This window comes from Arabidopsis thaliana, chromosome 2 (assembly GCF_000001735.4).
Source record: "Arabidopsis thaliana chromosome 2, partial sequence".
Classification (NCBI taxonomy): Eukaryota; Viridiplantae; Streptophyta; class Magnoliopsida; order Brassicales; family Brassicaceae; genus Arabidopsis; species Arabidopsis thaliana.
The window spans coordinates 18,684,104-18,709,088 of record NC_003071.7 but is presented as its reverse complement, the minus strand read 5'-3'; the positions used below and the strand labels follow the sequence as shown (position 1 = coordinate 18,709,088).

The following is a 24,985-nucleotide window of genomic DNA, read 5'->3' as shown; positions in this document are numbered from 1 at the left end:
GACCAACAATTTTATAGTTGGTGAATTAGTTTTTCATGATTGTGGCATCCTAATTAGTGGAAAAGTTTATGACAATCTTCTGATGGACAAGCTTAACTTGTGTCCGAATGTTTGCATGGTACTCATAGATTGCAAAGACTTCCAAGCAACGGTTTCCAATGGGAAACTCAAACTACTTTGCAGTGATGATTCTAGGCCGTGGGCGTGGAGTACCAAGGTTGGGGGACTTGAAGGACTGTCTTGTAATTATCTTGTTTCGGTGGCAAACCCTGGCGGAGAAAGGAGAGTGACAGTTTGGTGGAAGACGTATACTAAGGAAAAACGGAGATTTGGTGTGCACAGATTTCATTTGAGATCCGCATGATGGGCAAGCTGGTTTAGGGAGTCGTGGAATGGTCTGAGAACGTGTTTACCTTCCATGGATCTGAATCCGATTCCGATTCCAATTCCTTCCTTTTGCATTATGAATTAGTAGCGCATTCGTAGAGTATTGGTTCGAGCAAGGTAAGGAGGAGGAAGCTATGAAGTGTTACAATCATGTAAAGTTGAGAAAAGACACGAAAGCACTACTGGCAACACACTTTTAGAGACAGAACTAGATGAATCGGACTTAGAACTTTCAGTTAACCGAAAATATAAGCTGGAAGTTTGACTGCATCCATCTTTGATAACAGTTTGTTTTCTCCCCTTATACTGTATATATTACCAGTAGGACACCATCCCTTTTGTAAAACTACATTTACTACTTTATCCAAAAAATGACATTTTTATAAGAGACTTGTAGCTTTGCTGAGAGTTTCAAATTTTAATATATTATGTGACGAATACCAAACACCTAACGTCCAACTTAGTTGGTTACGTTCTACAATGTATAAGTATTTTTTTATATATGAATTCAAATTTTGTGTTCATCATAAAATTTATCAACTAGAATAGTTACTGAATTTCAACTGGAAAACAATATTATATCAGTACAACATTAAACTCTTTTTAATTGTACATGTAGAAAACATAAAACAATAAGTATTCATTTTGTAAAATAATCATCATCCGTAAAACAAAGGCTACTCGGAACTTAATTTGTCTGTATTATGAGGTCATTAATAATCCTTATATTATTTTTTGGCAAATAAGCCATTAACAATCTTGTATTAATTTCTTTTAATTAATACTGTTTTGTTTCTTTTAAATGGCATTTTAGGAAAAAAATATATGGACCATAGAAGCGTGATGTGAATTGTGAACCAAACCCAAAAGAAAATTATTTAGAATTCATTTAAATGTCATGCATCACGCGCATTCACTAATAAAGTAGTAATGTTTGTAATATATTATAGCTGTAGTCGTTTTTTTTTTTTTTTTTGGGGGTAGCTGTAATCGATATAAAAATTGTGAGTTTTAGAATAGCCATCTACGATCTAGACTTAGGAACGTAGGGATCATTGATCCCCCCCTAACACTATTGTATTGTTACTGTTGTATAGTCATCGAGATGTGTTTTCTATAATTAATAGAATATATAAATATCGAAGTCTCAAATCACCAATGTCCATAAGAAATATACTATACTCTAAAACAAATTAATTATTTTTGCTTTTATTTTTAAACGTGGAATTTTGGATCTCTCTCATGCTTCTCTAAAAGTTGGTGAAGTCACGATATCAATTACACAAACGTTAAATATGTTTTAAAAAAAACTAAACGTAATACCACATTTTGATCCAGATTCTTACAAAATTGATGGAATATTCAAATACTGTTTCGGATAAGTATTTAACGGATTACAACAAAAAACAAATTCTTTCCCTCTCTGCTTCTTTTTTTGCTATACAGGGGGGAAAACGAAAACTATCAAATCACATAATTGATTAGAGTTTTTTTTTTGTTTTTTCTTCATTTGTTACTTTTTGTTTATTTTTGTTTTTTTTGTGGTTGTTGGAAGTTGAACTCTTAACTAATTAATCATACAAAATTAACAATACACACATATATCTCTATGGAAGAAATGGAAATAAGTATTTAACATTAATAATTAGAACACTTATATAGTATCATTTTCAAATGGTAAATACGTCTATAAGATCAAACTCACCTAATGTTTGTTTGCTACATCGCTCAGATGACAAATTCATACTGGTGATTGAAAAGCAATCTTGAACTGCGAACAATAAACATCAATCGATAACGGAATTTCCTTGCATTAGCAAATTAATTATAATGATAAAATTTATCAGTGAATGGCCGATCCAAAAAGTTAAATCAATTATATAAAAAAAGAAAAGAAAAAGGAAGAGAGTTCGCAACATCAACAAAGCAAAGTCCCGAGAAAAACGGTAGCTTTGTGGAGACACAAAATTAAGATAGTTGCATGATCATGTGCCACGCCTACGCTTTCTATTCCATTCCATCTCATTCACGCGTTTTATTTTCTCTCATTCATATTAATTATATATTAATCACACAATCCTAATAATATCCCTTAATCTATGCCTAGAACATGCATGGTATTATAATTAATACATTCGACACCACTAGAAGCCAAAAGTATAGTAGTAAAAAAAAGAAGAAGAAGCTGGTTTGTACGTAAGAATGAAAATAACGGAATCCAATAACAATGTTTGTAATAAACGGACAAAGAATGTGAATTATTCACATAAATGATCTGTAAAATGTGAGCATTTGATTATAACGGATATAATAAAACAAAAATTGTAATAAAGAGAGAAGAGGGCAAAACGGGGAACATGTCACGCGGATAGGTGTGAGAGAGTAAATGACGTAGGTTCCGTTATTTAAGAACCCTTCTAGAGAGGTTCCCACACACCAGAAGAGAGAGAAAGAGACAGAGAGAAAATGGTGAGAGAAGAACAAGAAGAAGATGACAACAACAACAACAACAACGGAGGAGGAGAGAGAAAGCTGCTTGTGGCTGATGAAACGGTGCCGTCTTTGTTGGACGAAACGGGGTTGGTTTGTGTAACGGGAGGTTCTGGTTTCGTTGCTTCTTGGCTCATCATGCGTCTCCTTCAACGTGGCTACTCCGTTCGGGCCACGGTTCGAACCAACTCAGGTTCGAGTTAATTAACTTCACTTTCTCTTTACTTATACACTTTGAATCATCATCACTGATTAAGCAAATGCCAATAAAATTATTGTTGTCATATATGGCTGATTGGTCCGTTTTAACATAAAGTACATAAATAGAAAGATAGATTATAGTTTTTTTTTTATATATAGAGAGAGATAACATTTAAAGTTGATTTTTGGATCGACAATTAAAAATATATATATTTTTATGGATGTGAAAAATTTATTGTACTTGGCTGGAATTATCTGTCAGTTTGTAGGATCTTGAAGCTTCATAGCTATGTAAATATGTCATGTTTCCATGCATCTTCTATAGAAAGTCAACCATATATTTTATGATCAATAACTAATAAGTAATCACGGACCATAAGATATAAATGAAGTTAATAATTCATAAGTTTGTTTATTTTATGCATATTACAGAAGGGAATAAGAAAGATATAAGCTACCTAACCGAGCTACCATTTGCATCGGAGAGGCTTCAAATATTCACCGCCGATCTCAACGAACCGGAGAGCTTCAAACCGGCAATCGAAGGATGCAAAGCCGTATTCCACGTGGCACATCCTATGGACCCAAACAGCAACGAAACAGAAGAGACCGTTACGAAACGTACTGTGCAAGGTCTCATGGGGATACTAAAGTCGTGTTTGGACGCTAAAACCGTGAAACGTTTTTTCTACACGTCAAGCGCCGTGACTGTTTTCTATAGCGGTGGAAACGGCGGTGGAGGAGGCGAAGTAGACGAGAGCGTTTGGAGCGACGTCGAGGTGTTTAGGAATCAAAAGGAGAAGAGGGTGAGTAGCTCTTACGTCGTGTCGAAAATGGCGGCGGAGACGGCGGCGCTTGAGTTCGGTGGGAAGAATGGGTTAGAGGTTGTGACGCTCGTTATTCCTCTCGTCGTCGGACCTTTTATATCTTCGTCGTTGCCTTCCTCCGTCTTCATATCTCTCGCCATGCTCTTTGGTACTTAATTCTCATATCTAATAAGTTTTTTATTTTATTTTTCTCCATGATTAAACTAAAGCTGAAAATTAATAATTTTAAAAACTTAACCACTTTGATTACGTATACGTTATATATAGGTATTAATTTTTAAAACTAACCAAACCTTTTATTTCTCAAATAAAGTAAAGTAAATTCATAGTACTAGCCTACTAGCTAGCTTGTACTCTAGTAGTAGTTAAATGGTTTATGGTTGGTTCACCAAGTATCTTGGGAGATCATAGCTCGAATTTTCTCAAAAAAAAAATTTTTGAACAAATGCTCGAATTTTCTCATTTATACTTTTGTTTTAAATGAAAAAAATATTCTGCTCAGGCTTAGTAGATTTATGTTTGGACATAGTGGCTATTGAAAATGTTAGAATTCGAACCAAAATATGTATATTTTATACGAAAAAACAGAACTAAAATCCTAATTACTATACGTAACTAATAAAACTCTTTTCTTTTGCTTATAACCTACGTGCGTGGAATTTTTGAGTTATTTAGAACGAATTTTGTGTGTGTTAAACTCGTGTAAACATGTGCTAATAATATTCACAAATAGTGTTTTGAGTAATAATCACTATTCACTATAGTAATATTACGTTTTTTTATGAAGGAAATTACAAGGAGAAGTATTTGTTTGATACTTACAATATGGTGCATATTGATGATGTGGCAAGGGCGATGATATTTCTATTAGAAAAGCCAGTTGCAAAAGGTAGATATATTTGTTCGTCGGTGGAGATGAAGATCGATGAGGTCTTTGAGTTTTTGTCTACGAAATTTCCTCAGTTTCAGCTACCTTCAATAGAGTATGTCATTTTTTACTAGTATAATTAATTTCACGTGTAAATATTCTATTGTTTTTTTCCAAGAGTTTTTATTATGTTCTTTTTTTGTGTGGGTACGTAAAGTTTGAATAAATATAAAGTAGAGAAGAGGATGGGTCTTTCATCGAAGAAGCTGAAAAGTGCCGGGTTCGAATTCAAGTATGGAGCCGAGGAAATATTCAGTGGAGCTATAAGGAGCTGTCAAGCAAGGGGATTTCTTTAAATTCTTATGGGATTTTTGTGTTAAAATTTGTATATGAATTGAAAATATGTTTTTTCTTTATTGGCCATTTCCGTTTTGTAACATGTTCTAGTTACTTGTTGACGAAAAAAAAAGAAAGTGTTTTGATTCAGATTTACAAAGAAGGTTTGCTTAAAAAAAAAGGTTTGCCAAAAAAGGAAGAGAAGGTTTTAGAAAAATGAAAAGAATAACGCCCACCGTGGGGCTCGAACCCACGACCACAAGGTTAAGAGCCTTGCGCTCTACCAACTGAGCTAGACGGGCTTTTTGATTTAACTTTCAATCTACTAGATATTCTCCACATATATTTTACATGTACTTTCAGTATTTTAAAATTCGCGAATCAAAACAAGATTTGAAGTGAAATGTTTAGAAAAGTGGGTTTATGCAAAACAATTAATCATGTGCTACATCAGGCCCTTATGATAAAAACTAAATAAATTTCCACCTCGAACGAATATCATACATTGGAAAATAATATAGCATGGTTCTGTTTTCTGAACATAAGATTCAAATAGTATTCAAATCAAAACAACTAGCTGCTACTCTCTTACTTTTTGGTCTTCAAGTCCAAAATCCTTAACTAGGCCCAGTAAGCTTGTCCGTCATGACATGACAATTTTAACGTATTGAAAAAGAACGCTTGCTTACTTCTATCAGCAGCATAATTAACTGGATCAAAAGAGTAAGCAAGCCTATGCAAGATCCATATCGACTTTATGGAATGTTAACAATCCACAGAACAAACATATCAAACAAAGTGACTGTGACATTTTCTTTGGAATGCAAAGCCTTAAGTGGTACCTTTCCTGTATAATGTAACTGCGGCTTGCTATGGTTATCCACAGATGTCTTTGGATAAAGTTTTGGAAGACGAGGTTGTTGAAGATACAGGGGAATCACAAGTCTTTAACTTGCTTAATCCAGAATTTGTAGACTTTGATACTTGTTTAGATCCTATCACAAACGAACTTCCAACTTCCGGTGACTGAAAAAAAGATGCAAGTACAAAACTTTATCAAATAATAACATAGCTAGCAACATGTATACTATTTGAGTTTTTTTAGAGTTTCTAAGCCAATCAGAAGGCTCTATTTCGTACCCACTCGCAGAAAGAGCGCGTTGAGCGAGTGAGAGCGATTCTGTGGGTAAACCCCTTTCCAATTCATGACTTTTTTTATCGACGCACATCTCTCCAAATTCTCCATCGCGTGACTCTTTTAGTTTTTTTCCACAAAACTAAATGAAACCGAACCGAAATCAGTTTTAATTTCAAAACCAATGCAAACCAAACCGAATCAGCAAATAGTGTAAAGCAACAATTCTGGACAGAAATTTTATCAACATCTCAACAACGGGAAAAAGAGAAAACACCACAACTCAAAATCACAAATCATAGAAAAATATCCAAAAAAAATCACAGTAACCTTTGATTAAACTTTCAAATTGCAAAAATCTCAGAATCAAAGCCAAGAAGAATCTTGAATAACAATCTACTGCTTCAATTAAACATGAAAAACATTAGAAAAAGCTTAGTTTTACTAGTTTTAGTAAAATTTCTCGGCAACAAAATCAAAACAGAGATGAACACATAAAAAAAAAACTAAAACAGAACTGCATATTCGATAAGAACAAAGACTATTTGCAATAATTAAGGTTTATACATATTAGACTCACCGGTTGAAATCTAAAAGCATGAAGAGCTAGCTCTTCGTGTTTGCCTCCCTTTATTATCTTTCTTATTTTCTCAACTTTGTGTGATTTCAACTCACAACTAAAAGTAATGGGGTACATTAAGAATATTTAGATTTTAAGGGGTTGAAGTTGTAATTTTGAAGAAGTGGAAGATCAATAGAAAATAATAGAAGAACAGAGACGACGAAACCTGCCGGGGAACTGAGGAGAGAAAAAACCCCGGCGAAAAAGGGAAATTCGAATTCGTCTTCTGTTGATCATCGCTTCACTTCTGCTTCCAGGTCTTCATCGGAACCAATCTCACTTTCACTCTCTAATTTCTAAATTGAAAATCGATCTTATCAATTGTGTGTTTGTGTTTTGTTGCAGAGCTTTTACTCAGAAGAAGCTCGATGATCTCAAATCTCTCTTTGTTTCCCTCGCTTCCAAGTCTCACAGCAATGACCAATACGTCTCGTACCCTGTTTTCCAGGTTTTGACCAAAAAAAAAAATTGTGTTCTGTTCTCATCTGGTTTTTGTGGTTGATAATTTTGAATTAAGCCTTACACGATGTGTCGGATTTCGATTTTCACAGGAGTATTTTGGTCTGAGTGGTTCTTTAGGAGAAAGGATCTTTGATATGGTTACTCAACACAGGAAAGATGATAAAATGACTTTTGAAGATCTTGTTATTGCTAAAATGACTTTTGAAGATCTTGTTATTGCTAAGGTACACACTTAAGTCTTTTCATCCTCTTAATCATTGGTTTCTTCTTCTGAGCTTTTGAAGATCTTAAAATGCAGAGTTCAATTTTGTAATCTCCATATGAAAAGTGATTGTAGTTATAAATGTAGAACCAGTCTCACGTTGAATAGAATCCTTCCTCAGGTTAAGTCACTGATTTTTCTGAAAAGTCTATTCCTTTTTGTTAAAACCCTGGTTTCAATGCTTGCCATTGGAATTTTTGTGGTAAAATAAAGAAAATTCGCAAGGATGAAGAATGATGAAGAAGCTTCTAGGTTATGGTAACATGACACGTGTATCAATCTCAGACGTCCTTTTTTGTTATAATTGAGGTTATATAAAATCAGAGTGATGTTATTTTGTCTTTTGAATTAAGAGTACTCTGCCTCTGGAATTTCTGGGTTCTTCTCGGATTCTCTCAAAGGTACTCTCTTTTCTTAGCTCTTGTTCGAACTCTTCGATTATCTTATAGAACGATAGGTTATATACTCTATTTGAAAATCATCTATTAGAGATAGAGATTTGGTGAAGTTTGTATTCAATTTAGGTTCTTCATAGAGATTTTTGCTTGATGAGTATAGAGAAGAGTTTCTGAGATCATGATACTATAGTTTATGCAAAAAGATTGCAGAGGTAAAAAGAGGAATTAGGAAAATGGGTGATCCATTTGGTGGTAGATTTGGAGGATTTAGAGGTAGCTTGTTTGGAGGAAGAGATCCTTTTGATGATCCTTTCTTCTCTCGACCATTTGAGGATTTGCTCGAACCATCCAACACCTTTAGTTCAGGTGCTTCCTTTAGTAATGCACATAAGAACAATGGTGGAAGAGGTTTAACAATTGAAGAATTACCGTCTGATGAAGAAGTTGAAGAAAGGAAAGATATTGGTATTGATGATCAAGAACATGCTAGTTCAGTGAATAAACCATCTGTTGAGCACCCTGAAGATGATTCTGATGGTAACTACCACTAGTGATTAGATAACTTTGTTTACGGTTATGTGTATGTGTGAGACTTGCTTGGTTGTTGTTGTAGCTGAGAGGAAGATTCAGAATGTGAATCAAAGGAGTGATTTTAACCGAAGAGAGGGTACACAGTCTCGAGCTAACACATTCAGACATCACATCTCTAAGGTTACATATGGTGGCATACATGGTGCGTACTATACATCTACTAGAACCAGAAGAAAAGACGGTGATGGAGTAAGTTTGTTTCTATTTTCCGATCCTTTCTATTAGTAGAAGTTTTACACATACTGATCAGATTCTGTTTCTAGATGGTGGTTGAGGAAAGCAAAGAAGCTGATAAGACTACCGGTGAAGCCACTCATAGGATCTCAAGAGGAATCAATGATAAGGTGATTGATTACACTGTTGATGTTTTGCTCCATCACTTCTTGGTTCCACCAAGGTTCAGTTTTAGATGAGTCTTGGCTCTCGAGTCTGAGACTGTTGGTTTGGTGTATTCAGGGTCATTCAGTTACTAGGAAGCTCAACTCAAGTGGTGGTGTAGAGTCGACACAGACTCTTCACAACCTCGATGAAGGTCCTGCAGAATCTACACAGCCTTATCATAACTTAAAGTTCTTTGAAAGAAAACTGGCAGGATTCTAAAAGATCGTTTCTTTAATTTTTTTGTTTTAGATGAATTAAGTGGCTTTGAAGAAGCATGGAAAGGCAATTCATCTCTTGGCAAGCATGAATTCACTGGTTAGTAAACTCTTCATCTCAAAACTAATCTTTGATCTCAAGAGTTTCAGTCCATTATACTGTATTGTTTTTGTTACTGTACAATGTTACAGGCTCTGATAATAGTTTTGGAGGGTGGGTACTTCCATCTCTTGACCAAATTCGTCGCCAAACAGACCAAAGTCAGACTGGTTCGAGCCGATCTGCAACTGGAGCTAAGAAGGTTGTTCGAATCAACATTGAATGAATCATCAGAAAACCATATATCAATCTATGTGCGTGTAAATCAAATAATTTTGTAGTTGTTTTGAAGTTGTAGTAATTGGCAATATTTTACATTCGTGTAAAAACACAACATACATACAGTATTAGACTTTTGATTATGGGAAAAGTAAAATTATTCAAGCTTTGTTAACGTATTTATACATCTCTACAATGAAGTGGTGGAAAAAGGGTAAAAGAGGAAATCCAAATTTAGCGTCTGAACAAATGCTCCTCTCCCGACAGATGATCCACGTGTCTAATCCAACGGCTACGAAGATTCCTCGAGTCCCCACGACCAGTAGCTCCCACGTGTACAATATCCAACCCACTACCAACCGGTAAAAACACGGATCTCACCACACGTGTTCCTCTTTTCAACACATCGTGCCATTTAAAACCAGAGATTGCTCTATGCATGGCGTTTTTACACACCAAAACGGCACCCTTGTTGCTCAGCTTCGCAAACCTCAGCGTTCTGACGAACTCTCGCCGCTTCGAGTCCACCACCAAGAAATCCACACCGGGAAACTCCTCCATCGTGTTCTCAACAGATTCTCCGACCACCACAACCTCCGTCGTAACAAATCCTCTCATGGCCAACACGTACTCAAGTTTAGATTGCTCGTCAGGTACTATACACACGTGTCTTCCACCCGTGTGAGTTGCAGCAACCGCGAGTCCGACGCTAGTCGTGATTGGATCGCCGCGTGACCATGTCTCAACGATCAGCCTCGCGTTCCATCCAGCCGCTGTAGCTGATAAAAATTCTGCCACTCCTGACTCTTTGTCGCTCTTACACTATACACACATATATTTACATGCAAAATCAAATAAAGATTATATAAAAAAAGCATGTATTTACACACATATGTAATCTAGTTAAAAGGCATACCGATTTAACGGTGTCGATGTAGGCGTCAGAAGCAGTTTCCGGCGACCAGACAAGCTTCATAGTGAAAGTGAAATGGAGTTTGATGATTTGGGAAGAAGAAGAAGAAGAAGTAGTTAGGTTTTATAAATGGACAAACGAAGCGTTGACATTTGCTTACACTAATAACAACGTGTCAATTGGTCTCATTGCTTCCATTTATTACTCCTTATTTAGCCTCACCATCTTCTTTTTTATAAAAAACACTTTGTTACAATCAATAAAATCTAATTTATAATTCCATCCTAATAAAAATTCGAGAATTTATGTCGTCGATTTGCGTTAGCCCACGCTCTTTTCACAACCTATGCAAACCAATATCCATAAATATACACAGTAAAATTTATCTAGACATGAATTACATATTTGAATCATTTGGTTTTGTTATAATAGATAGCAGTTGAATGTTTTTATTTTGTTACTTATTTCAGTTTCGTCAGAAGGGTAGCTAGCGTGTGAAAAATACCTGTAGTAGATCAAAGGATAATTTTTGATTGCTGACATTGTGGACTTAGTGAGACAACTTGAATAATTACATGAGATGGTCAGCTTCAATCTTTGATTTTTTCCTTTTCTTTTCTAAATTTTCAATCTTTTGATTAAAGCCTTTGTTATTTCAACTTAATGACGCGATTCATATACTATCTTTTTTCTTTGACACTCGCTTTCATAGTGCCAACCAACGAATCTATAATCAAAGGTTATATAAGAAACACCAAGCCTATACAAACATAATTTAACGCCGCCTAGTTTTGTTTATTCTGCACGTAACATATAAAGCTAACAGATATGCGACAAAATATCTATAAATTACATATATAAGTATATATAATATAAGAATGTTGGATGTATATATTAGTAGTTTAATCAATGAAAATATATCTTTATATCTTTATTAAAAAAACTAAAAATGTATCTTTATATACATTTCGTAGTTTAAAATCAAAATTCAAGATAGAGCGAAAATGATTTTTTTTTTTTTAAATGAACCAAAAGTACAACATTCCTACCTTTATTTTTAATAACTCGTTTATATTCGCCAATCAGACACACACATAGACTTTTAAAATAGTAAAAGTAACTTAGCCGATTATTTATGTAAAATATTCGTATAAAATTTTTATTAACAAATATATTTGATTTCTCATCTTATAACCTGTTTATTGATCAGATTACACGAAAAAATAACTAAACAGATAAATTTACTCGAACTGCATACAATAGAGATGTATTTGTGCATGAGTGTAGCCCAAAAATGTGTAAGGAAATAACACCCATTGGTAGGCCGAGACATGCCTGTACCATGGCCGCTGAAATAGTAGAAGAACCAAATACCTACCAAAGTACTCTTAAGCTAACGTTGACATGATTTAATTAGATTAACGATTGAGTAAACGACAAATTAGCGCTTTCGTTTTATATTAAAGACGCACGATATTTAAATGGCAACTATACATTAAAATTATATAAAATATATAACTATAACCAATTTGATAAATGAGAAAAATGTACGATATGTCGTACCACTCCATCCTGACTATGACTTATGGAGGAAGTCAATGCTTATCAACTACTTGCTTATCAATATCCTATTTATCACTATCAGTTTTTCTCTTTTCTATACATATATTATTTCCTATAGATCATGTTGGTCATAATGTAATCAACTTAAAATTTAAGATCTACTAGTTTGTGTTGAAGTATAACTGTATAAGCCTAAATTCGAACGTTAGTCTGACTTAATAGTTAATTCCATTTTGTTTTGGGTAAATGTTTCAGTTTCACTGCTGTTTGGAAAATCTTTGGACAGATATTGAGATTGGGCTTATAATATTTATTATTGGGCCTTAATTTAAGAGCCCTTTTATAGGCAGATACAAAAACGACGGCGTTTAACTCATCCGCTCAGCGACTTCCACATAGCCGTTAAAACGATGATAATAAACCCAATCCGGTTCATCTCCAACAGAAGAACGTAATAACTGATGCTTGTCTTCAAGTCAACCATGGAGTGTTCGATTTCATCCACCATTCATGTCCTTGGAAGCTGCAAAACTTCAGATGACGTGAACCAAATCCACGGGCGATTGATTAAGACGGGAATCATCAAAAACTCAAATCTCACTACGAGGATTGTTCTGGCTTTTGCCTCTTCTCGACGTCCGTATCTCGCCGATTTCGCGCGTTGTGTCTTCCACGAGTATCACGTATGTTCGTTTTCATTTGGAGAGGTGGAGGATCCATTTTTATGGAACGCCGTGATCAAGTCTCACTCTCATGGAAAGGATCCGAGACAAGCTCTGCTCTTGCTCTGTTTGATGCTCGAGAATGGGGTTTCCGTGGACAAATTCTCACTGTCACTTGTTCTTAAAGCGTGTTCGAGGTTAGGTTTTGTAAAAGGAGGAATGCAGATTCATGGGTTTTTGAAAAAAACTGGACTTTGGTCGGATTTGTTTCTACAGAATTGTTTGATTGGCTTGTATCTGAAATGTGGTTGTTTAGGTTTATCACGCCAGATGTTTGATAGAATGCCGAAGAGAGACTCTGTTTCTTATAATTCCATGATTGATGGGTATGTCAAATGTGGATTGATTGTATCCGCGCGTGAATTGTTCGATTTGATGCCTATGGAGATGAAGAATTTGATATCTTGGAACTCTATGATAAGTGGTTATGCTCAGACATCAGATGGAGTTGACATAGCGTCTAAACTGTTTGCTGATATGCCTGAGAAGGACTTGATTTCGTGGAACTCAATGATAGATGGATATGTAAAACACGGAAGAATCGAAGATGCTAAGGGTTTATTCGATGTGATGCCGAGAAGAGATGTAGTTACTTGGGCTACCATGATTGATGGGTATGCAAAGTTAGGTTTTGTTCATCACGCTAAGACTCTGTTTGACCAAATGCCTCATAGAGATGTTGTGGCATATAATTCTATGATGGCTGGTTATGTTCAAAACAAGTATCACATGGAAGCTCTTGAAATATTTAGTGACATGGAAAAGGAGAGTCACTTGTTACCCGATGATACGACTTTGGTAATAGTTCTGCCTGCAATTGCTCAGCTTGGCCGATTATCCAAAGCCATAGATATGCATTTGTACATCGTGGAGAAACAATTCTATCTAGGTGGAAAACTCGGTGTTGCTCTCATTGATATGTATTCGAAATGCGGAAGCATACAACACGCCATGTTGGTTTTCGAGGGAATCGAAAACAAAAGCATTGATCACTGGAATGCTATGATTGGTGGGCTCGCTATTCATGGTCTAGGGGAATCTGCATTCGATATGCTCTTGCAGATTGAGAGACTCTCTTTAAAACCAGACGATATCACCTTTGTTGGCGTTTTAAATGCTTGCAGCCACTCTGGGTTAGTAAAGGAAGGCCTTCTCTGCTTTGAGCTCATGAGGAGAAAACACAAGATAGAACCAAGATTGCAACACTATGGTTGTATGGTAGACATACTATCGAGATCCGGAAGTATAGAGCTAGCCAAAAACTTAATAGAGGAAATGCCTGTTGAGCCAAATGATGTCATATGGAGAACGTTTCTCACCGCTTGTAGTCACCACAAGGAGTTTGAAACGGGAGAGCTTGTCGCAAAACACCTTATTTTGCAGGCTGGATATAACCCGAGCTCATATGTGCTACTCTCTAACATGTATGCTAGTTTTGGAATGTGGAAGGATGTTCGTAGAGTTAGAACGATGATGAAGGAAAGAAAGATAGAGAAAATTCCTGGTTGTAGTTGGATTGAGCTCGATGGAAGAGTCCATGAGTTCTTTGTAGATAGCATTGAAGTTTCCAGTACATTGTAGATAAAACGAATGTGCAGCAATATATTTTCAAGGGCTTAAACCTATTCTGCAATTCCTTGGCATACATGAAGACAATGTCACATGGTTGGTTTTGTGCAGCTAAGATATGTCTGGAAAAAAACTTCCCACAAGATCACTTAAAACGTCTGAAAAGTGATTGTTTTTACAGCCTAAGTACATCAGCTACAGTTACAAGGAGATAAGATTGTTACATCATGAACCGAGTTTTTCGGATCCCCTATACTGAACCTAAAACAGAGTTAACATCAGGGGAATGGTGATAGTCTGAAACCTTGGTATGCTTTATATTCTTGGACTATCAAAAGCAAGAATCATGTTAAACGGGAAACTAATAATCCGCGGCGAGATTATTCAGTTCTTGGATAACATCTTCCATGGATGGTCTTTGGTTTGAGGATTCATGAGTGCAGAGAAGACCAAGTCTAGCGAGCTGAGCCGCTTCTACTTCCGGGAAGTTCTTTCGAAGATTTGGATCCATGAAGTCTTCATTCAGTCTTCCTGACTCTACAGCTTGTAAGATCATCAAATGGCTGATTTTGCTTTTACCACTCAGTATCTGCAACAGAATCATACCAAATGCATAAACATCGCTCTTATCAGTGAACCTCCCTGTAGTTATGTACTCAGGAGCTAAGTATCCCATTGCCGCACTTGCTTTGAGCTTCGAGAAAACGATATCATCTGTGAAAAGCTTGTGAAGACCGGAATCTGCAAGAGAAGGATTATACCAGTGATCAATGAGAATCTTCTCTGCAGATAGATTCTGGTGAACTATTGCAGGTTTGTTCCCATTTTCTCCATGCAAGTACACAATCCCTGAAAGGAAGAAAAAAAAGAAATCAGATTTCACATACAAAAAACCGAGTTTAGTTTACGAAAGAATGAATAGCAGAATCCAACCTCTGGCGATTCCGTTTATGATGGAAACTCGAGTTGCCCATTCAAGAACCTCTCCAGTCTCATCCTTCACATCAAGATACTGCAAAAGATTACCATTGGGAACAAACTCATAGATAAGGAAACATTCTCCACGTCCTTTCGAGCAGCAGAATCCTCTCAACCTCGCTAAATTCTCATGCTTCAACAGTGTCAGCATCTTCAACCCTTTGAGAAACTCGGATTCATCGGATTTACAGCTCGATTTAGCTATACATTTGATAGCTGCAACAGAACCATCTCTAAGGATACCTTTATAAACTGAAGAGACATTACTCTTCCCCAACAAGTTAATCTCAGAGAAGCTCTGAGTAGCTCTCTCAATCTCCTCAAGATTGAACATAAAGCTCTCAAAGACTTCTTGAGACAATGCACTGTTGTTGTTACTGCTCTGTCCTCGTCCTAACGGATCCCAACCACTTGCGTACTCTAAGCTGATCAATGGAGAAGAGCTTTTTCTTCTAGAAACTTCTTTGAAGTTGTACTCAGTACTAATCCTACCGTCCATTGCATCAAGACTGCTTCCAATCTTCTGTTTCCTTCGTCTGTACCATGTGAATGTTGAACCGCCAAAGATTGCAACTGCGAGGATTGATCCTATTAGACCCATGACGATTCCTAAAGGTGAAGACTTTAAGGATTTTGATGAACACCCGCCATTGTTGTTACTGCAATTGCTTCGTTGTAAATCTGCTGATTCTGGTTTCACGTCAACTGTTGTGAAATTCGTTGGGTTTGTTGGGTCTGGTCGGTTAGGGTTCGGACCGTTTAAGCCGGTGCAAGCTTTCAAATCAGTGAAACCATCTCCGCATAAACCGTGATTGTTTGAATACTGGAATCCATTGTTTAGCCTCTTCAAAGCTTCATAATTCATAAAAATCAAGAAACAAACAAGTCAGCAAAACATCTTTAATGTGGTTGTAAAAACCGGTTTAGAATTGATATGGTTTAAGTTCTCCACGATCCGGTTTTGGATTGGTTCCCGGTTCTGTTTAATCGGATTGGTCAACACTGAACCGGTTTAGAATCTGAAGAATTTATGAATCTTGAGGGAAAATAAATTATTACCAGAGGGAACGAAGCCGGAGAAGGAGTTATTACGAATGTCGAGAACTTCAAGCAAAGGAGCACCGGCGAGTTTCACCGGAACAGGACCAAAGAGGTTGTTGAAGCTCAAATCAAGCCTCGTTAACGTATCAATATCGCCTAAACTCGCCGGAATGGCGCCGGAGAGTTGGTTATACTGTAAAGCCAAGACAGTTATCTTCTTAAGAGAACCAAACTGTGTCGGTATACTTCCACTTAACTTGTTGTAACATAACTGTATAACTGCAAAAAAAAAAAAAAAAGTGTTATGAATATATAGATGCAATTATATTTGCCCTTATTTTTGTTGAGTTTTACATTTTAGTTTCAAAACCCCAAATAAAATTGTTTTTGAGTTTTGCATAAAAAAGAGTGAAAGATGAAGGAGACAATAGAGAGTATCCCTAGTTTCTAGGAGACTCAAAAATCTAAAAACTTGAATGGATGATTAAAAAAAAAAACTAAAATCTACACCATTCAAGACCTAAACTCTTTTTAGCTAAGTTTTAATAAACCAAATTTGACCCGCTTAAGGTGTTTTAGCTGCAATAAATGAATTATAGTGAGTGAGGTTAACAAAGAACACATGCATAAATAGACCGACCTTGAAGATTGTCTAAGTTCCCGATTAGAGGAGGGATTTCACCGGAGAGATTGTTGACATTGAGGTATAAATCGGTGAGGAGAGGCAGATTTGAGATATCTTTAGGAATATGACCGGTCAAGGAGTTGAAGTGAAGGTATAAACCGGTTAAGCTTGTGAGAAGACCGATTGAAGGAGGGATAGTTCCAGTGAGACCCATTCCTTGAAGAGAGATGTTAGCAACACGGCGGTTTCCGTCGCACGCGACACCGTCGAAGGAGCCAGAGGAGCAAGGGTCGGCGTCGGGAGTCCATGAAGTGAGGAAACGTTTTTCAGGGTCGAGAGAGGATTTGATATCGAGGAGAATGTCGAGCTCTGAGGAGGAGGAAGACAGTGCAGAAGAAAGGAAGAAGAAGAAGAGGATGAGAAAGAGTGTGAGTGGAGAGACCATGTTTGGTTGGAGAGAAGAGAGAGAGAGAGATGAGGAAGAAAATGAAAATGACTCTCTCTTGTGGTTTTGAAGAAAAAATCTTGTCCATTGTATTTATAAAATAGTAGTTCTTGATTGTTAATACTAAGAAAAGCTTAAACCACAAAAGTATAGATATCGTGAACATAATAATAATAAAAAGTTAGTTCAACTATGAAAATGTAAAATGATAACATAGAGAACTATATAGATCACAACTCTAATTTTTTAATATATAAATGTATATAGACTAATCTCCAATGTAAGTTATTGCAATGTATTAAGACATTCATATAGTAGCTAACTATACATAATTGTTATTGCAATGAAAGTATTTGAACCATAGTCCATATGTTACTCTTATGATAATTTTAAACCACTTGACTTTTTATCACTTTTTAATTACACATATTACTGATCAAAATCAACAGTAAATTTTTTTAACTACAATATTTTGATTGTTTGTTCATGTTACATCAAGTATTCTACATGTATAGTTTCACATTTTGAGTGGATTGTTTTTGATTGATTAGTATATATATATAAGTTTATTTGGAAATTGAAGGAAAACAAAAGACTCATGAAAATTGAAAACATTGAAGTCCACGAGTTCATTTCATTTTCTGTACTTTATACGGTAAAGATTACTTTTAAAGTCTTTTCAGAGGAAAACAATAATAGTTAGGCGAATCTTAGCTTTTTTTCAAAATTGAAAATGATACCATTCTCCCTGGATTTAATGGTAAGAAAAGTTGTTTCTTTTTCAGTGCACCAGCTATAAAATTGTACTTTTTATATCATTTGTTTTTAACTTTTCATATATCCATAAATGTTGGATATATGTTTTCTTATAAATTTCTATTAATTAGCGAATTCATAACTTATTAATGACCATATTTACTGAAAAACATCAAAATTGTGAGGTTGGGATTTTAGTTAGAAAAGAACTATATTTGACTAAATCAAACCTCGAGTTTATCCGATCATCATCAGTAAACACCCTTAGATATTACATGTACAAATAACCTGATAACAAGCTTTATATGTTCACATGGAGAATAAGGTACAAAGATAAATGGGATCTTCTTGATATTATTCCATTAAATTACTATATTTGATGCAAATAATTGTTCCATGAATAACAAAAAAAAGGGTAGCTAATATTTTATATTATATAAGAACAAATTAAAAGGTAAAAAAGGCATCCAAGAGGCATGGGGCTAAGAGTACATCAAATGGGACAAAGAAGATGATGGAGGCAAGTCAATAGTAGCAACATGTGAACATTTTTCTAACACAATTAATAAACAAATTTACGTAAAATTTTACAAACATGTGAACTTGTCTTGAGTTAATGTTTTTGCTATCTTCTATATCTGATCATAGCAAAAGGTAAAATGGACCAACACCTCGCTCTCCTCTAAGTGTAACATGTGAATTTACAGAAACAAGAAAGACATAAAGCAAGAGAATAAAGCAAAAGGCTAAGGTCTACTTAAAAGATATTCCGTTTTCTCTGTAATTTTCTTACTTCGTGGGTAGTGGTGGATGATATTTTTGGTGGATGATAGATGTGTGTGTATTTCATTATCTATTTATAGAATGAAATTATTATTTGAGTGAGAAAATGAGAATTTTCAGAAAGAAAGTGTCCATGATAACTTAATTAGTGCAGTCAAATCTCTATATGATGATGACATTGTGTTAATTAGACAATATTAATTTGAGTTCCTAAGTTGATTGAATATGATTTTACTTTACTTTTAAACTATAGTAATAGTACGTAGAACTCATTTGAAAGTAATAGTTTATGACCAATTAATTAGCCGATACACAGTACATCTAAGTGGTAAATTTTATAGAATTACATCACTAGTTCATCTCTTTTGATTTGTTATAAGATGAAACAGTAGTGTGATATCATTTAAAGTCACGCCTTATATTTGGCTTCGTCTCTAGAGAAATCCATCCCTCACACGTTATCTAACCCAGCCTGTCCCATTTTTGTTTGAATGCATGAGTACGATGTTTCGTATATTGTTACAAAAACTTCAAAAATTTATCAATAATCATTATAATTGTATGTTGGTACTTGGTAGGCACCGCATTTTACTGATTATCATCCATGTTTTGTTTTTGAGCAAAACTATGTATCTTGTTTTGCTATATATCGTGTCTAATTGTGAGTGGTAATATTAGTCTTTTTATTATTATACATAATTTTGTTTTGCTTCTCGTAAATTTAGACGTTGAAAATCGAACTTATGTGTGTTCGATGTGTTCTTTGATTTATTACATCTAAAATTGGTCCAAACGCTATATGTCATATAGGCGTGCAAATTAATTATGATATGCTATCAAACGCGTACATTTTCAAATGCATCAAATCTTTAATTATATGATTATACTGTACTAGTTTAGTTGTTTCGTCGTCACATATATCAAATTTTCGATTCGCATTTGTGTTAATTAGTTAAACTATTTATAACTACAGTAAATAAGACTTTTTTTTGTCATATTCAGAAAATGATAAGCTCGCCACTTCAAAAAATTCCACCAGCTGAAAAGATCATATTTCAAATTCAGAGAATTCAAATATATAAAAAAATAAATTCTTCTGTCTCACCTAACACGGGAAGACAAAACGAAGTAGTGTCCATGATAGAAAACAGAAGACAGTATATAAGCTCATGATTACAAATATACAAAAATTTGTGAAGAACAATAATTGTTAATCAAATTCTTTTGTGAAAAACTTATATGCTTGTGTCAAGCATCATATGAAAATAAGATAAGTATTTGATTATTGTGTAAATAATTTCAACTCTTCATATAGTTGACAACTGTATGCCATTTCCGTATAGTTCGTCACTCGATTCATTGGTTTCTAATGATAGACCATAATGTTCCACCTCAATCAATACGATTTAGTATAAAATATTATACATCAAATGTATCACATTTCTTAGAGAAAAAATTACAAGGTCTTTTCATGTGCTTTATTTATTTATATTGAATTGACTAGGAAACAGTATAAGAAAAAAATGATATGAAATGTCTGCATCACAGAAACCGAGTTTTGTTGGAGACCACAAGAAACCAAGCAAGTCGAAGACAAAGATTGAAGTATAAAGTTTTAAAAGCATACACTAATTAACTAGTGCTATTATATTCATTCTATGCCTAAAAGTAAATGTTGCAAACATATCACGTGACCAAGACAAATGTGCACTTTAAATTAATTAACAATAATCTCATCGACAATACATATCTTTACAAGTTTTCTCTTTTGTTTTCACGGTTCTCACTCTTATATTCTTGCGTTTCTCTATATATTTTTTTTTTTGGATACCATGTTTGTACCATTCTTTTCCTTGAAATTCGGTCATTATGATACAATCAAAGAATAATAATACATTAAAGATTTAAAGGTACTGATAACTGCAGCTTAAAAGACTAAATCCAACTTTAAGCATATGCATAATTACAACTTTTCAGACGAAACCTGCAAAGGAAAAGATCTTTCATTGCTCTTAATATTCCTTTCGTATAGTTGGGCCTTGAACGCTTTTTTTTTTTTTTTAACATGGAGGGGTTTGGGGCCTTGGGCTTTAGGGCCTTAAATTATTTAAGAACCATAAAACGCTTTTTATTAACAGTTGATTTATTTCTGCACTTCTCATGTCTTTGGGCAAAGGAAACAACATAATCTTGAAAGTTTTCATAAATTGTCATATGTGCAATTGAAAACACTGAGACAACATTACATAATCAAGGTTCAGAAGAATCCTCACAATCATTGTCATAGGATCCTGTCAATCTTCGCATGATGTTGAATTATATGAATCAGAAAGGTATGGATTGCCGATCAGGCCAAGACTCGATCTTCTGGAAGTAATCGACAGGCAATACACCATCAATGCCTTCAGTCAAAATCACTTTGTTGTCTGATATGTAGAACGCAATCCCATCTGGGTGCACCAATAAAGTGGAATTTTAATATTGAATCTTTCAAGGGCATATCACTATTTTTTCAGACAAGTTATTAAGTTCTCATACCTTCAAGAGCTTTCTTGATGTCGAGGAAGATGATAACATTTACATTTCTTCTCATGCCTTAGCCAAATTATGTCGATATGGAAAATCAGATAAATATGCATATGAAATAATGTCTGACCAACAACAATAGGATTAATCAAATATTACCACTAATCACTTCACCATCTGTTGGTAATCCACAAGAGAAGTGAACATGCATTCTATTCATACGCTTTAAGCCCGATGCTAAGATGGATTCCAAATTCTTCCTATAAGTTCCATGTACACACACTGCCATTACAGAAATTCAAATGAACTCGAGTAACACATAACAATAACATAATTTTACAAGTATGTGTCCTAGTAGTACCTGGAGCTTCTTCTGGTGACAGTATTGGTTTAAGTAACTTCTCTGACTCAACCGTCTGCGCACAAAGACATAAGCTAAAGCTATTGATCAAAACTAGGAGAACAAAAATCCAATCATAGTGCTACTGTGTCTCAACGAAGAAGAAAACAGCCAAATGCTAAGGATTCATTGTTCAAGTTCTATTACCGTGATCGAATGGCCTTGGTTAGCGCGAATCAAGAGCTCTCCATTCTCATCGATGAGACTAAACCGTTGCTTATTGTCCCTTCTCACAGCCTGCAAGTTAACGAAAACCATACACAAACTCATCTCAAAAACGTCTCCAATCGAAAATGCTCGTTGACAAAAACAAGTGAAAAAAATGAAACTAACCTCTCTAATTTCATCAATCGTGTGTGACTTTAACTGAATATTTGCAGAAGTTTTCAAATTCAGGTTAAGTAAATCTTCAACTTTAACAAAACCATCACCTCTCATGTTCAATCTCAGCTCAGTAGCCATATGTCGCAATATTCTCGTCCTGATTATCAATCCATTATAGATTCAAAATTCAAGCTAATTCTCTAACATCTAGAATCCAGTATTGATCGATTACACTTACAAGAGTCGTCCAAGTGCATCGATTCTATCCTTTCCGCCTCCACCGTCGCCACGACCCTGAGGTCTCCGTCGATCGTTATCTCTCTCATATCCTCCTCCTCTACCACCGCTAAATCCATCAAAATCAAACACCAAACCTTACATGAAAAAACGAGGGAAAATCAAAAGGGATTTTGACTTTTCGAATAATTTGAAAAATTAGAATTCACCTTCGACTGGACTGAGCGAAGGAAGAGACATTAGATTTTCTAGAAGAATTGGGATTTGAAGCATCCATGAAAGCAGAAGAAACAGGAGACGATTTCGAGAAGAAGACAGAGCTGCTCAAAGTCAGAGGAAGAGGAAGTCGATGACGACAGAGACGCAGCAACATTATGTATTCGCCAACTTAGGAATCGATATACATTATGTACTGGGCCTTTCTATTATAAAGCCCACTCAGATAAGTGAATGACGAGACGGCATGATATTCGATGACAGTTCAAATAAACGTCACGTAGTTTGGGTTCTTCCCGGTTTAGTTTTTTTCAGGCGGTCAGTAGTCAGTCCTCCTCCGCGGATTCGTTTGATCGGCGATTGCGTTGAAGGTTGAAAATACGATATTAATGGGTTCCCGGAGAGATTATCGGAGCATGAGATCTTGTAGCGGATGGCGTCGAATTCTTTTACTTATTCCTGTGCTCTTTCTTCTTCCTCATCTCTCTTCACTTGTTGATTTTTCTTCGGATTCGGCTACGAGGAACGACGCGCGAACCATTCCTAATAAGAAATTGGATCACCTTGTGCTCGGTCCTGTAGCTGGACAAGGCTTGTCTGATCGATTTCATTGCCGAGGTTAGATTTTGCGTATTCTTCTATTTTTAGGTTTGCTACAATTAAGCACTTTTGTATAGGCACAGATCTGAGCAATTTTGTCCAGCAATTTGAACACAATGTCTCGTCTCTGTGAATCTCAGGAACTTTTGTTTTAATAACCATTTGAATGAGATACATCATACACTTAGCCATTGTTCTGCTTCACAAACATTGTAGCATTGTTTTCATGCAACTTGACGCACCATTAGAATGGTATTGACAGGTGTTTTACAATTTCATATTTGTTTAGGCACGAAGGCTCTGAACAAGACTCATGGTTCAACTTCTCATGTGTCTGGTGCTGGAAATGGCGTTTCTTTTGTGACGGTGTTTACTGTTTATAATACGTCGCTCGGAAATGTGAAATCCTCCAATCCGGTTTCTGTTGTTGGGAATGTTACCTACAGCAAGCCAGAGAGGTCAATGGCTGTTCTAAATGCATTCGCCAACTTCATTCAGGTAACTTGCTGAGTTTTCCTCTGTATTTAACAATTTTGGTGTTTCTTAGCTGCTGCGTTTGCTATCTCATAGACTGATTACTACTGAAAAATCTGTTTTTAGGTGACTATGCCCAAGAGCAATGTTGTCATATTGACTGATCCAGCTTCTGATCTCTCCATCCAACAAAGCAATGTGATATTACAGCCTGTTCAGGGTGATTATTCACGGGGTAACCTGATGCTTCAAAGAATCAGGTCTTACATTGTAAGAGCAAACTCGCACTGATACCTAGGTAGAATATATTTGTTGCTTTTACCTATCTATCTCTTTGGCACCCATTTCTTTAAGAGCCCATCTAATTTTCTTTTATTCATTTCTTAGAAAGTGTTTAGTGAAGTAGCTGAATTGTTGAGAGAATATGAATGCTCATTGGGTCATGATTCTTGTTAAAATTTGTCTCTGCAGACCTTTCTTGAGATGAAGCTCGAGAAGAATGAGGGTGGGATAAACCACTATATCTTCACTGATTCTGATATAGCTGTGGTTGACGACGTCGGGACTATATTTGACAAGCATTCAAGCTTCCATCTAGCACTCACATTCAGGAACAATAAAGATCAGCCGTTGAATTCAGGATTTATAGCAGTGAGAGGCACACGTGAAGGGATCCTAAGGTTTGCATTTATCCTTCGTAAACTTGAAGCAAATCTATTATAGTTAAAAGACATACTTGTCTCAGCATATTGATGACTTTGTCTTACATGTGATCCCAATGCAGGGCCAAAGTTTTTCTTGAAGAAGTCCTAAAAGCTTACAAAACCAAATACATGAAAGCTTCGCGCATGCTTGGTGATCAGTTGGCTCTGGTATCGGTTGTTAAATCTCATGCTTCCTTTGACGCAAAGAGATTCACAAAGCCACAAGCTTTCACAGAAGAAATAGCTGGAGCTTCAGTGTTATTTCTACCATGTGCTCTATACAACTGGACACCTCCTGAAGGTGCTGGTCAGTTTCATGGCATGCCATTAGATGTCAAGGTACTCTAAATCCCTAAAACCATAAACCCTCAAAGCATCATCAGAGTCTCATTACTCGTTTTTTTGCAGATTGTTCACTTCAAAGGATCAAGAAAACGTTTAATGCTCGAGGCATGGAACTTCTACAAATCTACTTCAAACATTCCAGATATGTTGTGTCTTGTTCTAGGTAGTGGAAGAACTAAATACGATTTCTGATTGTTGACGATGACAACTCTGTTTTTTTCTTTCGTTAATCTCTTTTATTTGATCAAATCAACTAGAACAGACAACATT

The 24,985-nt window shown here is 35.6% G+C and overlaps 7 protein-coding genes, 3 long non-coding RNA genes and 1 other non-coding gene across 18 annotated transcripts; 5 read left to right on the top strand and 6 right to left on the bottom strand.

Moving 5' to 3' along the window:
• Positions 1–85: 85 nt before the first annotated feature.
• AT2G09615 lies at positions 86–804 on the bottom strand. The gene is made up of 2 exons (NR_140568.1): positions 610–804; positions 86–266 (listed from the first exon to the last, which is right to left on the bottom strand). It is a non-coding gene; the product is annotated as an other RNA (long non-coding RNA).
• A 1,883-nt stretch (positions 805–2,687) lies between these two features.
• BEN1 (NAD(P)-binding Rossmann-fold superfamily protein) lies at positions 2,688–5,317 on the top strand. Of its 4 annotated transcripts, NM_130102.5 has the most exons (4): positions 2,688–3,070; positions 3,511–4,053; positions 4,693–4,888; positions 4,991–5,317. In NM_130102.5, exons 1-4 carry the CDS (start codon positions 2,854–2,856, stop codon positions 5,127–5,129), a joined length of 1,095 nt encoding a protein of 364 aa, NP_182064.1. In that variant the 5' UTR covers positions 2,688–2,853; the 3' UTR covers positions 5,130–5,317. The 4 variants fall into 4 exon arrangements, with proteins under 4 accessions (NP_182064.1, NP_001323894.1, NP_001323896.1 ...); NM_001337127.1 differs by having other exon boundaries at positions 4,693–5,317; NM_001337128.1 differs by lacking the exon at positions 2,688–3,070 and having other exon boundaries at positions 3,464–4,053; positions 4,991–5,269.
• Positions 5,318–5,338: 21 nt separating this feature from the next.
• On the bottom strand, positions 5,339–5,411 carry AT2G45390. The gene has a single exon. It is a non-coding gene; the product is annotated as a tRNA-Lys (tRNA).
• A 576-nt stretch (positions 5,412–5,987) lies between these two features.
• On the bottom strand, positions 5,988–6,351 carry AT2G09610. Its single transcript, NR_140567.1, has 2 exons — positions 6,250–6,351; positions 5,988–6,135 (listed from the first exon to the last, which is right to left on the bottom strand). It is a non-coding gene; the product is annotated as an other RNA (long non-coding RNA).
• On the top strand, positions 5,996–9,661 carry AT2G45380 (myeloid leukemia factor; the record flags this gene model as incomplete). 4 transcript variants are annotated; one of them, NM_180102.2, is made up of 12 exons in its annotated part: positions 5,996–6,131; positions 6,225–6,291; positions 6,986–7,123; positions 7,212–7,314; positions 7,418–7,552; positions 7,944–7,991; positions 8,192–8,525; positions 8,602–8,768; positions 8,843–8,923; positions 9,036–9,111; positions 9,210–9,275; positions 9,368–9,661. In NM_180102.2, the coding sequence occupies 12 exons, from the start codon at positions 5,996–5,998 to the stop codon at positions 9,499–9,501; spliced, it is 1,485 nt and encodes a 494-aa protein (NP_850433.2). The 4 variants fall into 4 exon arrangements, with proteins under 4 accessions (NP_850433.2, NP_001031542.1, NP_001325131.1 ...); NM_001337126.1 differs by lacking the exons at positions 5,996–6,131; positions 6,225–6,291; positions 7,944–7,991 and having other exon boundaries at positions 6,994–7,123; positions 9,368–9,501; NM_001337125.1 differs by lacking the exons at positions 5,996–6,131; positions 6,225–6,291 and having other exon boundaries at positions 7,004–7,123; positions 7,418–8,525; positions 9,368–9,501.
• On the bottom strand, positions 9,575–10,497 carry AT2G45360 (ankyrin repeat/KH domain protein (DUF1442)). The gene is made up of 2 exons (NM_130099.2): positions 10,411–10,497; positions 9,575–10,316 (listed from the first exon to the last, which is right to left on the bottom strand). The coding sequence occupies exons 1-2, from the start codon at positions 10,468–10,470 to the stop codon at positions 9,729–9,731; spliced, it is 648 nt and encodes a 215-aa protein (NP_182061.1). The 5' UTR covers positions 10,471–10,497; the 3' UTR covers positions 9,575–9,728.
• On the top strand, positions 9,915–10,342 carry AT2G09605. Its single transcript, NR_140566.1, has one exon — positions 9,951–10,187. It is a non-coding gene; the product is annotated as an other RNA (long non-coding RNA).
• Positions 10,498–12,397: 1,900 nt separating the features above from the next.
• Positions 12,398–14,273, top strand: CRR4 (Pentatricopeptide repeat (PPR) superfamily protein; the record flags this gene model as incomplete). Its single annotated transcript, NM_130098.3, has 1 exon — positions 12,398–14,273. Exon 1 carries the CDS (start codon positions 12,432–12,434, stop codon positions 14,271–14,273), a length of 1,842 nt encoding a protein of 613 aa, NP_182060.2. The 5' UTR covers positions 12,398–12,431.
• Positions 14,274–14,363: 90 nt separating this feature from the next.
• On the bottom strand, positions 14,364–17,425 carry AT2G45340 (Leucine-rich repeat protein kinase family protein). The gene is made up of 4 exons (NM_130097.5): positions 16,921–17,425; positions 16,299–16,559; positions 15,195–16,091; positions 14,364–15,110 (listed from the first exon to the last, which is right to left on the bottom strand). Exons 1-4 carry the CDS (start codon positions 17,348–17,350, stop codon positions 14,623–14,625), a joined length of 2,076 nt encoding a protein of 691 aa, NP_182059.1. The 5' UTR covers positions 17,351–17,425; the 3' UTR covers positions 14,364–14,622.
• A 3,602-nt stretch (positions 17,426–21,027) lies between these two features.
• On the bottom strand, positions 21,028–23,191 carry emb1067 (RNA 2'-phosphotransferase, Tpt1 / KptA family). Of its 2 annotated transcripts, none has more exons than NM_130096.5 (8): positions 22,586–23,191; positions 22,378–22,485; positions 22,149–22,296; positions 21,963–22,052; positions 21,777–21,831; positions 21,575–21,697; positions 21,428–21,484; positions 21,028–21,339 (listed from the first exon to the last, which is right to left on the bottom strand). In NM_130096.5, the coding sequence occupies exons 1-8, from the start codon at positions 22,747–22,749 to the stop codon at positions 21,215–21,217; spliced, it is 870 nt and encodes a 289-aa protein (NP_182058.2). In that variant the 5' UTR covers positions 22,750–23,191; the 3' UTR covers positions 21,028–21,214. The 2 variants fall into 2 exon arrangements, with proteins under 2 accessions (NP_182058.2, NP_001031541.1); NM_001036464.1 differs by having other exon boundaries at positions 21,054–21,339; positions 22,378–22,476; positions 22,586–22,777.
• AT2G45320 (polyphosphatidylinositol phosphatase) lies at positions 22,892–24,973 on the top strand. Its single transcript, NM_180101.2, has 6 exons — positions 22,892–23,210; positions 23,482–23,690; positions 23,793–23,936; positions 24,138–24,346; positions 24,451–24,709; positions 24,779–24,973. The coding sequence occupies exons 1-6, from the start codon at positions 22,982–22,984 to the stop codon at positions 24,905–24,907; spliced, it is 1,179 nt and encodes a 392-aa protein (NP_850432.1). The 5' UTR covers positions 22,892–22,981; the 3' UTR covers positions 24,908–24,973.
• The last annotated feature ends 12 nt before the right edge of the window (positions 24,974–24,985 follow it).